Below are 16,384 nucleotides of genomic sequence, written 5' to 3' on the forward strand. Positions count from 1 at the left end.
GAGGTGTGGTTGAAAGCTTTCGGGAGAAACTAGTTAGGGGATCTAGAGTTGAGATTTTATTGTGAAAGCTTCCCTTTACAAATGAGGGTATTTTCAGTCACAGGATTTTGCGATGTTGCAGTCACAACAATTGAGTGATTCTCCTGAATTCTGCGCAACGTTGCAATTTTGTCCAATCACTGCAACTTTACCACAAATAGCAACGTTTATTATTTTCAAATTCTAATTCTGAGGGAGTCCCTGAATACTCATAATAGTAAGCTCAGAATCAGAGACTGCATCACAATTGGTCTTGCAATTTCCATTTCTTTCATTCATTTCCTTAACCGCTTATCCTGTTAGGGGTCATGGTGGGGCTGAAGCCTCTTCCAACTGACATTGAGCGAGGGGCAGGGTACACCCTGCACAGGCCACCAGACTATTTCAGGACTGACACATAGAGACACACAAACATTCACACCCACGACCAATTTAGAGTCACCGATTAACCTAACCTACATGTCGCTGGATTGTGAGAGGAAGCTGGAGAGCCTGGAGAAAACCCACACTGACATGGGGAGTACATGCAAACCCTGCTCCCGAAGGGCTCCCTCACCCTGGGTTTGAACCAGGAACCCTCTTGCTGTGAGGAGATAATGTTAACCACTGCACCAGCATGCAAAACATTCCCTATCCTGGATGGACTGTATTTTGTCTAAGATATCATTCAGTGGTACCAAACATGGCATAGATAAAAAAGACATCATCAAAATCAATGTAGTTAAACATAGCCCTTTAGAATTGCCGTTACCAACAAAGTACTTGATCATTTGCGATGAAAAACATTGCACATGCTAAAAGAATGCATCTTTACACATGAAATGGAATAAATTCATCCTACTGCACCACAAAAAATCACTTGAAGCTTTTTGTTTGTTCCACTTGCTGCTTGATGAATGCTCAAATGGTTTGTTGTTACAGGATAAAAGATCCTTTTCAAAACAAATGAAGCTAGATTCAAAGGAAACTTTAATGATGAACCCTTTGCCCTCATCTAATAGCTTGGAGCTGCTACAAATATACAGTACAATGTGTTTTTATTGTTTTAAAGTTGATGCTACTTGAGTCTGAATCGATCATATTTTTGAAGAAGTTATGATTCACTGAAGGAGCTGTTTATTCTGTTAGAATACTAATTGGCACAAAAAAGTCATTGAGTTTCTTTTAAAAACATCCTTTCCATAAATCCAGTCAGTTACAGGAAGGCAATGAGTTAAGTTTATTTAGAGATCTGAGGAAGTAATATCATATAAGCCACATGCAACCCAAGCTGCTTTATAGCCAGAATAACAAAGTCCATGATCATAGAAAGGGACAGTCTGCAGTGAGTGGTCCTAAATAAGGTGAGAACATCCGAGATGTACTGCTGTCCACATCCTTTTCATTTCACACAGTACCTATTTCTCCGACACATTCAAACCCACTGAGGAAACATATTGTTTCACCCCTCCCGCCTCACCTTTTGGGGGTAATGGTGTTAGTTCAACAATCAGTACAACAATTTTCACACGTGGCATTGTTGCTGTGATTCTTTATTAATCAGTGGCAGGTGTTCCCTTCACAGCTGGTTAACTCTTCCTGATGTGAAAGGCTGTCAAGCTTCATTGTCTGCCATTGGCTGCTGCAGTCTGTGGTGTGGGATCGACTCTCTGTATTCCTGCCACATCACACAATTCTGGTGCCACAGACACAAACAGGCCACCTGGGTGCTTGTTTGGTACAGAGGCCTCGCTACCACTGCCTCTTTAGTGATCTGTTGGTATTGCCTGTTTGTTACAGTTTTACCACCTGTTGGGCAGAGATGGAGGAAAGTTCTGCATTAGTGTTACAAAACAGATTAGACTAGAACATAGGCTGGGAAAACAAAGTGACGTAAGCCACAGTATTGGTGTATTTGCATGTGTGCACATCTATCATCCTCTTTAACTGACAGCAACGTGCACTTCAGTCAGTTTTGACTTTGGGCTCTTGTACCAGGCACAAAATGGCGCACAGCACAACTGTCATTGCTTGTTTCAGACTGACACGGTTGTCATTTTCACAGCCAACGCCCATATTAAGCTGTGGTCAGGCACACTGTTGGGGCATGGCTTTTTTTGAGGCAGCAGAAAGTTGACCAACAAAAACCTAATCTAAAGTCAGAATGGCACCGCATTTTCCTGCACGTTATTCAGACAGCAGGACGCACCTACAAAGGTGGTTTCACAACACGAGCACACTCTGCTTGTTACACACACAGGGACACACAGATGGTTTACTGGTAGGTGAAATAATACATCATTAAGAGAAAATATTAATTACGCTTTCTTAAATGTGAACATAGTGGAGAGCACAGCAGAGCTGCTGTCTGCTGCTGTGCCGCCACAGACCCACCACTAAGAGAGACGCTGTGCACATTTATGCACAAGGATTATTTTAGAAACAAAAAGTTTAGTGTTGTTTCCTCTGTCAAGTTTTTAGTTTAGTTTTAGTTTTTAGTTTTGCCACTTATATTTGCTGCAGTCACATTACTGCCCTTACTGTATTACTCTCAGCAGAAAACCACCCACTTCTCCAATTTGCTGAATCCACCATCTAAATGGCAGTGTGCTAAGTGCAGTCAAACCTAGCTTTTAAAGGGAATGAGAGATTACAATCTCACTGGCTCAATTTATGTTATGCCCAAAACACACCTATTTAATTAAGGGACTGAATACACCTTACTTCCATGCCTAACTTTGCAATCAAGCAAAAGCAGAGTTGGACACACCCCATGCACTTTTGACCATGGACCATTTGACCATTTGTAGATCGTTTAAATACGACCCTAAGAGTCTCCAGCCATAGCAGCTCTGTGAGGCTGTATCTACTTGGGAACAACAGCTCTTGAGCTTAATAACAAAACCATGCTTATATGCTCACAAAGCGAAAGCTAACATGCTGTTTACCACATTCACTGTCTCAGTTTGACGTGGTAACATGCTCAGTGGTGTAGCGGTAGTTGATAACGTGGGTGCACTAATAGGTAGATGGGTAGGTAACCAAGGAGGAAGTGGGAATACTGTCTATATATTCCAGTGGCTTTTTGGTTAATAAGTGAGTGCATCAGAAGAAGAGGTGGGTATACTCCCTATACCTTCCACTACACCACTGACCATGCTAGTATTTGCTGAGGCTGATGGGGATATCATTGTTCTGGCAGGTGTTTGGGTATAACCCAAAGTGCCAGACCAATTAAAAGTGTATTAATTCCTAGTTAAATTATCTTTCATGACCATGGCTCAACTTAAATGTGTAAATTACTCTGTGCCAAAAAAAGAAATCAAGACTTTTAATGAATGCATTCGTTATATCACAGAGTATGTATAGCTCTGTATATTGGGTACATAACAGCAATATGAGTTCCAGCTCCCTTCAGCTGGCAGCGTTGCCATATCGGTTTTGTTTTCCAAACATTTTGTTTCAAAATGTTTAGCACTGAGATGCCGCAGTGGCCTGTTGGAGGGACTGAGATTTTGGCAGGTTGCTGTCCTATACTGTGTTTCTTCTGTTTAGCTCCATCACAATGCATAGAAGAGGGGAGTGTTGTACAGAAATCAGAGCGACAACACTGTCATTGTGACTTTGCATGCGTGACGGTACCTGGCAGCGACTGTAAAGCCTTTCCATCGCTGCTGTTTAGTTATATTTTTTTGCCACTATGGTACTTGTTTGTCGCTGTCATAAAAAGCAAATAGCCTGCTGCAAAAGCTGCACTAACCCATGAAGACCATTTCTCGTGTTCATCTTTTATTCCCTTTTTTTTCACACAACTGACGTCAATCCTCAGATGCATTATCTTTAGTTTGAGAAATTAGACAATGAGTCAGGGAAATCTGAAAATAGATTGTTTTGAAATTTTGTACACATCAAGCACAAACACCCCCTACTGCATTACTGGGTCACAGGCAATTTGCCTTTTTACACAACACTGTGCATCAGTAAAATGAATCTGGGACTCCTGCTGTTTATTCCCCAAAACCTAAATATTTTCAGTTCATACGATTCTCAAAGCCCCCCAAAAAAGTACAGTTTTCAGACATCCAGTTTTGGAGCTGATGCAGCGTGCAGACATCACTAGCTGAGTGAAGCATATAAGCCTCCATAGAAGCAGCACTCCCTCTGATGTATTTGAATAAGACATGATGCCAGTTTATTTTTGTAACATCCCCCACCCCAGACTGTTGGCAAGCAATGGAGTTGTGACTAACCCTCTTCCATTTTCCACATTAGGCACTAAAAAAGAAAAATACTGAGTCTGTGTCTGTTCAGTTCAGAATCGAGTCAAATTACTTATCAATGTATACGGTATTAACCATTTCACACATGAGCGAAAATGCAGCATTGTAAACCACAGCAGTGGTATTTCCCTGGGGGAGGGATTCCTGCTGTGAATCTGAATGATGTGCATCCAAATTAGACTTCATTACTTGATACTGACACACTTTTCCTTCAGCCCGGGCTCTTTGATGTTAAATAATGATCAGACGTCACCCAGACCCTCTGCTCACAAAGGCGTCTATAGCCAAGTATCTCTGTGAGGCATTTGACTCGCATTGCCTGTCTGTACTGCTGTGTCTAAACCTGGCTGACTGTCCTTGAATGTCTCATGCTGGTGTGAGTGAGAGAAGCAGGGTGGGCACATGAAGGTACACAGTGTGAAAACACAAAGAGGGAAGCACTGGCAATCTGTCATCACTGAATCATATTCACTGAGATGTTCTTCTTTTACAGGTCTGGACTCAGCGTTGCCCGTCTGCGTGAGTAGACACGGCCGAGGAAGAGGACATGGTCGGTTGAGGTGTCATGGAGGACGTCACCACTACGTAGCTTGTTCGGTATGCAGTGTGGCCTTCCCAGCTACGCATCACCAGTGGTGCCATGATCCAGTTATAACTGTGGGTGAGCATCCAATTTCTTTTTTTTCATTCATGTATCTGTGCACATCAAGGTCACTTGAGACAGCAGTTTTAAAATGTTTTCTGTGGCTCGAGAGGAACTTTGTAAAGTCTGAGAAATAAAGCCTGATGATGTCATCATAGCTTTGGCTTGTAAGCACATTTCAGAGAGCCCACGTTACAAACGAGATTGAAAGATGTGGGCTTTCAGCAGGCAGGGAGGGTCGAACAAAAGATGCTGTCAAAATTGCATCATAGGAAACACAGGAAAACTAGTAAGGGCAGTCTCTATGCTGAAACTGCTAAACTATAAAATAGTGGACGTAGCTACCATCGCTTTGTGGGCTGTCATTTTAAGTTCAGTATTTCAGCCATTGCCAATCTGCTTGTTTTTTTTTTTTTATTTTTAAGTGACAATACTGAGACAAAGAGGGTGGAGCTGTGGTGGAGTGAGGGATGGATCTGACTCAGGGTGCCTTCAGACCTAAAGTCCACTTGCTTTGGTCTGAATCAGGCACTACAAAGTTGCATAATTCCCTCAGGTTAGTTCATGTTCTCATGGCAGCATTTACAAGCGGACCAAATCAAATGCCTTACGCAAGAAAGCGTAAGGCGATATTTTTGTGGGCGTGTTACACCAAAACCTGTTTCCCCCCGGCAATATTTTTGCAAGCGCACCATTGCTGTGGCACCGCCAAGAACGATTGTGATTGGTTGAAAGAAATACAAGCAGCCGGGGCATTTTTTTCTCCAATCTTAAAGTGAGGGTCAGCCCAGCCAGACCTTTCTTTTCTTGAGAAAGGTCTGGTGAGCGAGTCTACAATAGCACTGGTCATCGTGGACTATATTGCTTGCATTTTTCTTTTTAGTCAAACTATACAGTTTGAAAACGAGGCGCGGCTCCAACTAGAAAACAATGTTTTGATGCATTGGATGTGCTGAATGTGCATATTAAGGCAGTACAGGAGGAGGTGCACATTAATAATCCTTCAGGACTGTAACATGCTCATGTTTAACCCAAACAATGTGTCATGTGACTGCAGTTGGTTCAGAGTTAGTTTGTAACTGTCCAACACCACCTTTTCAAGAAGGTCTCAGTCCGGTTGTTTTGGTGCGCACCCGAGTGTGATTGCTGTGTTCACACCTGCCCAAGCGAATTGCACTTAGGGGGCAAACAAACTTGAGTTCGATTAAACTGCACCAAACAGGGCAGGTGTGAAAGCCTCCTCACAGACTGTAGCAACACCTCACTGATGGCCTGTCACTCAAGTATACTAAGTATACATAACTTTAAGAGTTAATAAAATGCAAACTGGTGAGTTATATAAAAATTCTCCCCCTGTTCAGTTGTCATGAATGTTGAAATTAGCCAAAAAGACCAAAACCGGTTTTTGTACCAGGCTGTAAACATTATTTCTGCCGTAGAGCTTTAAAATGGGGGTCTATAGGGAGTCACTTTTGAGGCCGGCCTCAAGTGGCCATTTAAAGAACTGCAGTTTTCGGCACTTCTTCACTGGCTTCATTTTTTCAATCCCTGGAGGGCCAATACCAAGGGCATATTTACAAGGTCAGGGAATCCATTTCACATAAAATGTCAGTAAGATCAATAATGTGTGGTGGGTTGATGTACAGCACAGTTTTTGCTCTCCGAGTGCCATCCATATTGTTGACATTGACATATTCACAACGTGAATTACTGAAAAAAGTGTTGTTTTCAACCATTGTGAATGACTTTATTCCTTTGTGATAGAGTAGTCATGGGTTTTTAAGTATTTAGGTTGTAAAATAATTGTTTGCAGTTGTGAACTTTGTGATTAAGGCTTTTCCCCCAATCTGTAGCATTTACATTCTCACAGTATTCTCTTTAAAATATCATATGTATTTCATTTTTTATCAGTGAAATTCTCATATCATCCATTCATGACTTGGACTGTGGGTAATGTAATTTTCTGTACAACTTACTCTGCTTCTATATAAGTATGCAGAACCACGCACAATAACATTTTCTACAGAGGACTTCCCTGTACATCGCCTTTACAGTCAAGTGGAAAAAACTACAGCATTACAACTCTGCAGAACCTCTTTATCAGCAGAAAACACTTATACAGAGTATGGTGTCAGAACTATTCTCATGCCGTTCTTACCTAATGTTTTGGGCATTAACTGTGTATTTATTTGCAGAGCTCAATAAACATAATTGGCATGTACAATTATGGTAAGCCTCAACGTACTGCCACCTTCCCCAGCAGAGGGAACAGGATCACTGTGGGAAATGTGATGACTTGCGTAGAAAGCTGTAATGAATACGCCAAACACCTGTGCACACATTATGTCTGTTTTTCTCTTTTGTTTAATTGAGCAGATCAGGTAATAACTGCATTTTTCCAGTTAATGCCAGAAGCCTATTAAGGAGGAGGAGGAGGAGAGACAGTCCCTGAGAGGAACGGGGAGGTCTGCTGTCCTTAAATTCAATGTAAATGAGCTGTGTGGCAGTGAAGTGCAGCTCAGGGAGTGGACACAACTGAAGGAACATCTGAAATACAATGATGCAATCCAAAACAAATCCTTCTGCATTTGTGAAACGTGATGTAATGGTGTTGTGTAAGATGCACTAAGTCAACTCAGTGTTCATTTTTAAAGTCTGGGGGAAATTACTGTAGACTATTTGGTGTGAAAGGTGTTCATGGCATTGTGTGCTTTTTTAATTGAATATGACTCAGTGTATATAAACTGAATAATGATTGTCATTTTCACAATGACTTTTGGCAGATAATGGAATAAAAATACAGCTGGAGGAAAATTAAAACAGGTCTCATTACTTGAAACCCATGCAATTTGTGCATTGAATATTAACAGAGTAGAGGTGTGTTTAAATAACAGTCCTCTTTCATTCCAGGTCTTGAAAGGCCTCATGTTTAATTTTTATATGACCTTAAATTTGAGTGCATGAACAGTGATTGTCCAATCATAGTTTAGCAACTACAGGCACGGCAGTTGCATTTGTCTGCTCAAACTAAAGCTTGAACTTAACCCAGCATTACAAGGCCAAGGACAACTTGCGTATTATGGTATCTCCTGGTCCTGGGGGTGGGTGAAGATGGAGACAGTATAGAAAAAAACAATAAATACAGTGACAATAATAAAAAGACCTGCCATACATTTGAGAGAGACAGCTGGCACCTATTCTCTGTTTTGTGTTGAATTGCCCCAGTGTGTTGCCTCTCATGGATTAGCATATATTTAGCCCGAATAATACATGGGAGGCACAAATTGGGGCTAACCATGACCCATTGTTACGCTCCAGCCAATAGCAGTGGCCAAAGGCATTACGTTTTCCTGTTGTTTGTCCGTCCTCTTCTAGTGAACACGATTAACACAATAACATCTGGAGGGAAAATTTTCAAATTTGGCACAAACATTCACTTGGACGTAACGATGAACTGATTAGACTTTGGTTGTTGACGGTCAAACACCAAGGTCACCGTGACCTGACATCCGTCTCATTATCAAGAGCAGAATATTTCAAGAAGGCCTCAGATTTGGCATACATGTCAACTTGGACTCAAGAACGAACTGCTGGTCAAAGGTCAAGGTCACTGTGACCTCACAAAGCATGTTTTTGACCATAACGCTAGAAACCGTAGGCTTAATTTGACAAATCTGGGTGAGCTCTAGCCCACCTGGCAGATTGTGCCCCCCATATAGGCTGAGTCTCCACAGTGGTCGGTTTCAATTCCAGGCTTCATCATCCCCCTTTTCTGTCCCATGTTTCTCTCTGAGCTGTCCTATTAATAAAGGCAAAAAAAAATCCTCTTTAAAAAAATAAAATGAATATGACAAAATTTCACACATCTAATAGGATACAATGATGAAGTGATGACATTTTATATTCTAAAGGTCAAAGAGGTGAAAATTCTAGTTTGCATTTAAATCACAAATTGGACCTTCATTGGAGGAGGCAGTAACCACTTGTGGCAGTAATGTGCCTTTAAAAGTAGCATTAAATCCCTAAAACTATTGTTGGTAACTTTTATAAAGAAAATAACTTTTGTCATATCTGTTGTAACTGTCACTAAAGTCACACGGCACTAAATGAGAAAGATAATCTGTGGTTGGTGCTTACTTGTTGCTTTTGTTGACTATTTCTAACATGGTAGCCACGTCACAAACTTTCACATTTCACAGCTAAACAGTACACTAAAATATGTTTCTGAAAACAGTTGAGCCAAGAAATAGGAAAAGTTACCAAATGTAGCTTTGAGAGAGGACAAGAAGAGGAGTGCAAGTTGGTATAAACTGTGCTGTCAAGTGGGTTCACTTTAGTGGGACATGCATATTAACACACACACAACTTTAACCTTTTTCACAGCAGTGCGCATTACATCAGCTACTGAGAGAAACTTTCTTCCATTATTTAATCAAATTGTGACAAATCTTAAATGAATGACATTCATTTGTAAATGCTATGCAAATTAATTTTCAGTGAACGTCTTTCATGCTGTAATTAGATCTTTCTAAGGGATACAAATTTGAACCAAACATTCTGTACTTAGAGGGAAGGGCGCATTTCCAGAACAGTCAACCCGCAGTCTGGTGACATCGTTTCCTGCCATTTGGCTTATGAATAGTTTCAGTGCTGGGCATGAAGTCACTGCCCTGTCTCCAGTGATGGCACCAATGAGCTCACTGGGTTGGCAGAGGGCACAAGCTCGTCCAGTGGCTTTGACCCTCCTTTTTTGTGTGTGACACACTTAGACTCAGACTTTATTTTATGGCCTTTAGACTTTTAACTTCCTCCAGGTTTCTGCACAGGTTGAGCAGCACCTACTCCATCATCTCACTCTTAATGTGTTTTAGTGAGGCTGTTTTAACAGCTCTGAGTATTACACAATGTCTGTCAACAACACTTATGGTGTTAGATATGGGTGTTCTCAAGTGTCTCCCAATTCCTAAGTGTGTCGCAATAATTCAGCATCTCATGTGTTTGCTTGAATCTGCTGCAGAGTTGAACACGAAGAGACATTTCATGGATTTTTTTCAATGTTCTCAAAGTGACTTGAACTGAAATACAGTGTGTTACAAAATGCAGAACGATAATACATCAATCTTTTTTTATCTCCAGGTAATGCCGAGCCAAATAACCAATCCTGGAGATGCCGAAGAGAAGAGATATTCTTGCCATCGTGTTGATTGTGTTACCCTGGACTCTGCTCATCACTGTTTGGCACCAAAGCGCTATAGCTCCACTCCTCGCCATCCGCAAGGGTACGCAGTGCACCGCACTCCACTAGCAATATCAAACCTGAAGTGGGTCCTTGAACCTAACACTGCACTTCAGGTTTAGACAACAGGCCGCTCATTTAGAGGCACTTACTAACCATGACCACCAGCTTCATCAGAGCTCAATAACACTTGTCCAGTCATTGTAAACCTCATCAGTGTGGATTGTTTAGTAAAGGATGAAGACAGGAGTTATCGTCACACATGCACTCTAATAGGAGTTATTGTTATATTTCATACTCAGTCGGTCAGCTGAATAGAAGTAATTGTTTTGCTGTATCTTATCTGAATTCATTTTTCTTATGTCGACAGTAACTTTCCCAATACATTAACAATGACCTTTCACAGCATTCACAGTCTTCAATTCACGTGCCTGGCCCATAAATCCATATTTTCCTCTTGGTATAACGCTCAACCACACACAGCATGCAGTATACAGCAGCATGTCCATCATTCATTTTATCCATTTATATTCAAACTCTTGCCCTTTCTTTCAAATCTTTCAAATTCAGGAAAAATTAGTGTCAGAGTTTGTTTTATCAGCAGTTTGAAATGATAAATGTCTGCTCAATTAGCTTGGGGGGATATCTTGCATCCACATGTACTATCACGTTTGCACACCAGTGTGAGTCATTAAAACACGCACTCATGAGCCCCCCAATCATACCCCAGAGACCACAAACCAACAGTGTGAAATGTCAAGTATGCTGCAGAGTAAACAAACCCAAATTACAGCCACAGTAAATCAATAGAGCTCTTTGCCCTCTTCTTATAATGTCACGAATGCACATACAGGGGTTAACAAACACAACAAATTTGCACAAAAGCCCCAAGGCTAAAAATAGTTGACACAGAAAAAAAAAGCCAAAAGAGTTGTACTAAGAAATTTTTTTTTCCTCGCTAAATTCCTGCATTTTATGAAAAAGGTGTTGACAGTTAAATACAGTGAAGACACAATGAGGTATAAAGAATATTTGTTGCCAGTGCTATCTGACCCAGCTCTGCCCATAGGCTTCCTTTTTGTGCTCTTAAAAAGAGAAGCTAGAGGTTTTTTGGCAGCGTGCTCGCTGGCAGCCTTTGTGCAACATCTGGCCATCAGCAGATTGTGTTAATCTTTGTGCTGCAGGAAAATCCTCCTTATGTTGGAGGTGCGACTGGAGCTTGGGCAGAACATTGACAAAGACTGCCATTAACTGTGGCACAATAAAAAGAAATTAACAGCCGTAATGATTCTATAATCATATTCTATCCATCATGACCAAACTACTGGGGCCAGGTTATCACAGCCTTTACCTCAGGAGTCAACTTAGTATGTGTCAGTGGACTCATTTACCACTGTTTACATGCAAATCTGGACTAAGTGGTCACATTTTTCTCACTTATACTTTCAAAATTATATCAAACTTATTTGAGAGGCAAGAAAGTGGAAGGCAGCACTGGTGGTGCTACATTCACAACCAGTGCTGCACCTAACACATTCATATCTTTGTATATATATATATATATATATATATATATATATATATATATATCTATATATAAACATATATGTACTGCGTCCTGAATGGCTTTCTCCACATAAGCCCCGTTTCCACCAAGCAATATGCTACGGTTCCATTCAGATCAATACACTTTCTTTCCGTTTCCACTGTGAATAGTTGTGGATGCTACCAAATGCTATTTTTGGTCACCCTTCTGTTGGGGTACCTAGCACACTGTTCCGGTACTAAAAGGTGGAGCTAGAAACACTGCAGTCCGTTGATTGGTCAATAGTGGATGGTCACTCTGCTCAGGGCTGAGTTGTGGCTGGTTTTGAGGCTCATGTAACCACTGTTCATACTGTGGAGAGTTTTATTAGTAGACTGGAACTATAAAATGAAAGGACGATTGGCTGCCTCTTGCAGCAGCTGTAGTCGGACAAAAAAAACCCAACTTAATTCACTGGGCCAGCTGAAAGTAACTTTTATGTTTATTTTATTTTGAAAGGGACAGTGCACATTAATTAACACGATCACTTCAGTCACTTGCCATATTTAGCCATACAGGGTAATATTCATTTGCAGTCCCTGGCAGGTTGATAGTATATGTGTATATGTGTTTTAAGGTGGAAAGTTAACTTAATGTTACTCAATGCATGAGCTGACAACATGAAACCATCAACACACCTTAAATTTCCCTGCGACAACTTTGACCATTATTTTAGTTTTTATATGACATACTCTTTAAGAAATGAGTGGATCTCCGAAGTTTATATATATTAAATTCCACCGGATTATGTGAATTGCATATATTCTAATCCTCATTCGGAGAAAAAAAGCGTTGTGGAGCGTCGTTCCTGTGGGCTTCAGCAACACTAAACCCCAAGCTTGCCTTAGAGGGACTAAGTGCACAAACCCGCTATATATTTAAATACCGCATGGAGAGAGACTCTCACTGCAGCCTGCTCAACATTGTTCGGAAAAAGTCAGCGTGCCACTCTGTTCTGTGGACAATAAACAAGGTGCAGACTTCCATCTGTGTCACAGGTAATGAGGATATACAGTGAGTGCTGGACAGAGCAGTGAGTGACAACAACCCCACCCATATTTTAAGGTACTGTTTGCTGTGGAAACGCTAGGGTCTAGGTACCATGTCTGAAGGGTTACTTTTGGTTCCAAAGGTACCATACCGAAAGTGTTGAGTAGAAACAGGGCTATAGACTACTCCACTGTCCCCATCAGTGCTCTAGCATGTTCTGACTGTAATGACCAATCACTGATAAACACATTAAAGTCATCTGCATTGCCAGAAATAGAGGTGTAGCATTAGATCTTTGGATAATTTTTTCCCTTATGTTAAATTTTTGGATTGTAACAAAAAATAAAAGAAATTGAGTGAGATGTTGACGCCCCCCTCTGGGTAGCGTCCTGGCAGCCACCTATGTTGTCTATAGAAAGACGCACCACTGATCACCACTGTAGTGCCGCAGCTGCTGGGAGCTCTGATTTTTAATTCTGTGTGGTGACTGTCGAATGCCTAACATGACTTCAGAATTTATTTCCCAATCTCAGCTGAAATATTCAGAAAATATGCAGTTTTCTGCTTTTCAAATTGTGTTTGAGTAGAGCAGAATAATGCAATAATCACATGCATATTTTCCAGCCCCTTTTCTATGGAGTCATTTATCAGCCAAAACATCTTGGTAGTGAAGCTCTAACCCGTTTTTTGATTGTACTGCAGTCCATGCTTACAGCCAAGTAATTGCGCCACAGTTAATCACAGTAATTTTAGTCATGCTTAGGGATCTGTGGGGCAAATAATAAATTTAAATGTGAACACAAGGACTGAGTTCAGCTAATAATTCCATGTTTATTGCAGGAAGGCAACATAGTGTTAGTAAGCTGACATGGAGGGGCAGGAAGAAGATTAGAGAGTCTGTGGTGGAGTCAGAACATAAAGAGAGAGCATGTCTGCTGGATCCACATACCCACATATTTTTCTTTTGAAAGAAAGGCCCAAAGGCAACGCTAGGGGAATAGCAAGGCTACTCTCTCCCCTCCCTTTCCTTGCGCTGTCTCTCTGTCCATCAGCTGTGTTATCCTCTCACGGTGCCTGCTTTCACTTTTTGCAGCCTGTCACCACCTAGTAAAAGAGATCTTTATCATTCCAGAGAGGCTTGCAGTCCGCCACCACCGGCTCTCAGGTACACTTTACCCCCATTGGGTTTAAGTCACCTGAGGCAAATATACAAAGGGCATCCCAAGGTTGCACTAATGCCTTACATGTCTTCTTATCCCCAAATCTGCAGATGATGGTGTCGAGGGCAAGAGGGAGGCAGGTGGCCAGGCGCAGGACTCCAAGGAATACTGTGCCTCAGATAAGGACATTGTGGAGGTGGTGAGGACAGAGTATGTGTATACGCGGCCTCCGCCCTGGTCCGATGTGTTGCCCACCATCCACATTATCACCCCTACATATAGTCGACCGGTGCAGAAGGCGGAGCTGACACGGCTGGCAAACACCTTCCTCCATGTTCCCAACCTGCACTGGATCCTGGTAGAGGACTCCCAGAGGAGAACGCCTCTAGTCACGCGGCTCCTCAGAGAAACAGGGCTTAACTATACCCACCTCAATGTGGAGACGCCCAGGAACTATAAGCTGCGGGGGGACACTCGGGACCCCAGAATCCCTAGGGGGACCATGCAGAGGAACCTGGCCCTGCGGTGGCTGAGGGAGACCTTCAACGCCAACAGCAGCCAAGCTGGGATCGTCTACTTTGCGGACGACGACAACACGTACAGCCTGGAGTTGTTTGAGGAGGTAAGAGCTGCTGTGCTGGACGTTCACACTCATTTTATGTTATTTTTAAAACCTCTTACAAATTGGCTAAAAAGACCAGCAAGACAAGGCACAATGAGAGTATCGTTTGATCTTCACAAAATGTTTCTGAATACTGTGCTAGGGTGGATGTTTGCTCTGGCATCAACAGCAAACAATGACTACCTTGTACACGCACAGCTGAATTAACTTCATCATAGTTGTGTTCTTAAAGATCTTCTAGATAGTCCTTAGCATAACACATCACCTCTAACCTTAAAGTGTGTGTAGGGGGTGAAGGGATCAGTGCTGTAACCTACATCACTGCTTTCTGATTACAGTTGAGTCAACGTTTCCATTTAAAAAACACAGAAAAGAACGCAGATGGACCCACCCTTTACCCTAACATCTAATTATTTCCACCTTTTCACTGTGAACCTAATCATCTAAAGCCTATACCCCAGCATAACCTTTTCCTGTTTGGTACTGACTTAATAATAACAACAACTCTGCACCACTACTGAGAATTCTCACACTCCATCCACCTTTCAAATGCTGCACCGCTGATGTCCACTTGAGTTTCAGGAAAACAACAGAGCACACTGTGGTAATTCAGGGGGTCTGGGAGATTGAACCTTTCCCAGCAAAAACACAGAGGCCAGCCGGTTGTGCCTGTTTAGAAAGCCCTACAGCTCAGCAGCCACTGGGCTAACAGAGGTGTAATTGGAATTGATCAGGAAAGCCAAAAATCAGTGAACCCTCAGCAATATATTATGTTCGTTTTGTGCAAAGACCCAGTAAAATAAAACTGGCTGCACATTTAAATATGCTCTATGAAAGCTTTAGGGGAATTAAATATTATATTGTGTCTTTGAATTTTTAGTGCATGGCATAAATATTTGTTTAAAGAGGGGATATTGCCAATGATATTCTTCACTCTACATGTATATTCATTTTAGTTTCATATTAGAAAAACATGTCCACATGCACAAATGTAAATATTTTCTTTTTAAATTGCATGCTTTAAGGATCAATCCTAACAACTTCACTTTAATATAACCGCGGCACTTCCCAGCCATATACTGCAGGCATCTGTGGCATTTTATGTAAGAGGGGTTGGAGTGGTTGAACTATAAATTCTCAGTAACTTGAAGCATTTTTTTAGGTCTTAACGAGCATAGTCAGGGATCTGGAGCTGGCGGAGAGAAGTTTGGGCGTGTAATCAGTACATCTCAGGCCATCCATCTCAACATCAGTCGAATTACCTGAGCGGACACGGTCTAGGTCCTCTGAGTATTAGCCTCAAGTCTTGTTAGTAGTGCAGACGGGGTCCGTAGTAAATGGAGCGCCGGGTATTGACGGGGCCTGTCATTACCTTTCTCTGGGAATCAGCCGAAGTGCTCCGTCTCCCTCAGAGGCCCTCCATCACCTCCAGCGGGCCTATTTATGGGTCAGAGTAACTGCCCTGAGGGGGAACGGGGGAGAGAGAGAAGGGGACAGGGAGGGAGAGAAAAACAAAAAGAATGCGAGAAAAAAAGAAGGTGACAGCCACATCAGAAGAAAGCAGAGTTGACGGCAACTACAATATAGGTTGCTGACACCATAGTAAAAATTCAGTAGTTTGCCGACACCATAGTAAATATTCAGTGTCTTAACAGCTTGAAAACAGATAGGCGTTTAAGTCCTCGGTGTGCAGACAAGGTTGAAAGATTGATGTGCGCTGCTCTGTGTATTACGAACAGGCTCAATTTTTTCTCCTGGTTTATCTAAAGTGAGTGAAACTTCCAATTTTTAGCAATAGCGATACATTTTCAAATCTAATTGAAAGAAAAATCCAAACAATTAGAGCTAGT

At 41.7% G+C, this 16,384-nt stretch overlaps 1 protein-coding gene across 3 annotated transcripts in view; it reads left to right on the top strand.

Moving 5' to 3' along the window:
• b3gat1a (beta-1,3-glucuronyltransferase 1 (glucuronosyltransferase P) a) overlaps positions 1 to 16,384 on the top strand; it is an 86,982-nt gene that overhangs the window by 59,581 nt on the left and 11,017 nt on the right. The window contains exons 3-6 of one of the 3 annotated variants that reach the window (XM_049577139.1): positions 4,792 to 4,959; positions 10,078 to 10,220; positions 13,846 to 13,917; positions 14,023 to 14,534. In XM_049577139.1, coding sequence (XP_049433096.1) covers positions 10,109 to 10,220; positions 13,846 to 13,917; positions 14,023 to 14,534 — 696 coding nt within the window. In that variant the 5' untranslated portion in view covers positions 4,792 to 4,959; positions 10,078 to 10,108. The remainder of the gene's footprint in view (positions 1 to 4,791; positions 4,960 to 10,077; positions 10,221 to 13,845; positions 13,918 to 14,022; positions 14,535 to 16,384) is intronic. The other 2 variants (XM_049577140.1, XM_049577141.1) reach the window with 2 other exon arrangements.

The sequence above is a fragment of the Epinephelus fuscoguttatus genome, linkage group LG5 (genome assembly GCF_011397635.1).
Source record: "Epinephelus fuscoguttatus linkage group LG5, E.fuscoguttatus.final_Chr_v1".
Taxonomy (NCBI): domain Eukaryota; kingdom Metazoa; phylum Chordata; class Actinopteri; order Perciformes; family Serranidae; genus Epinephelus; species Epinephelus fuscoguttatus.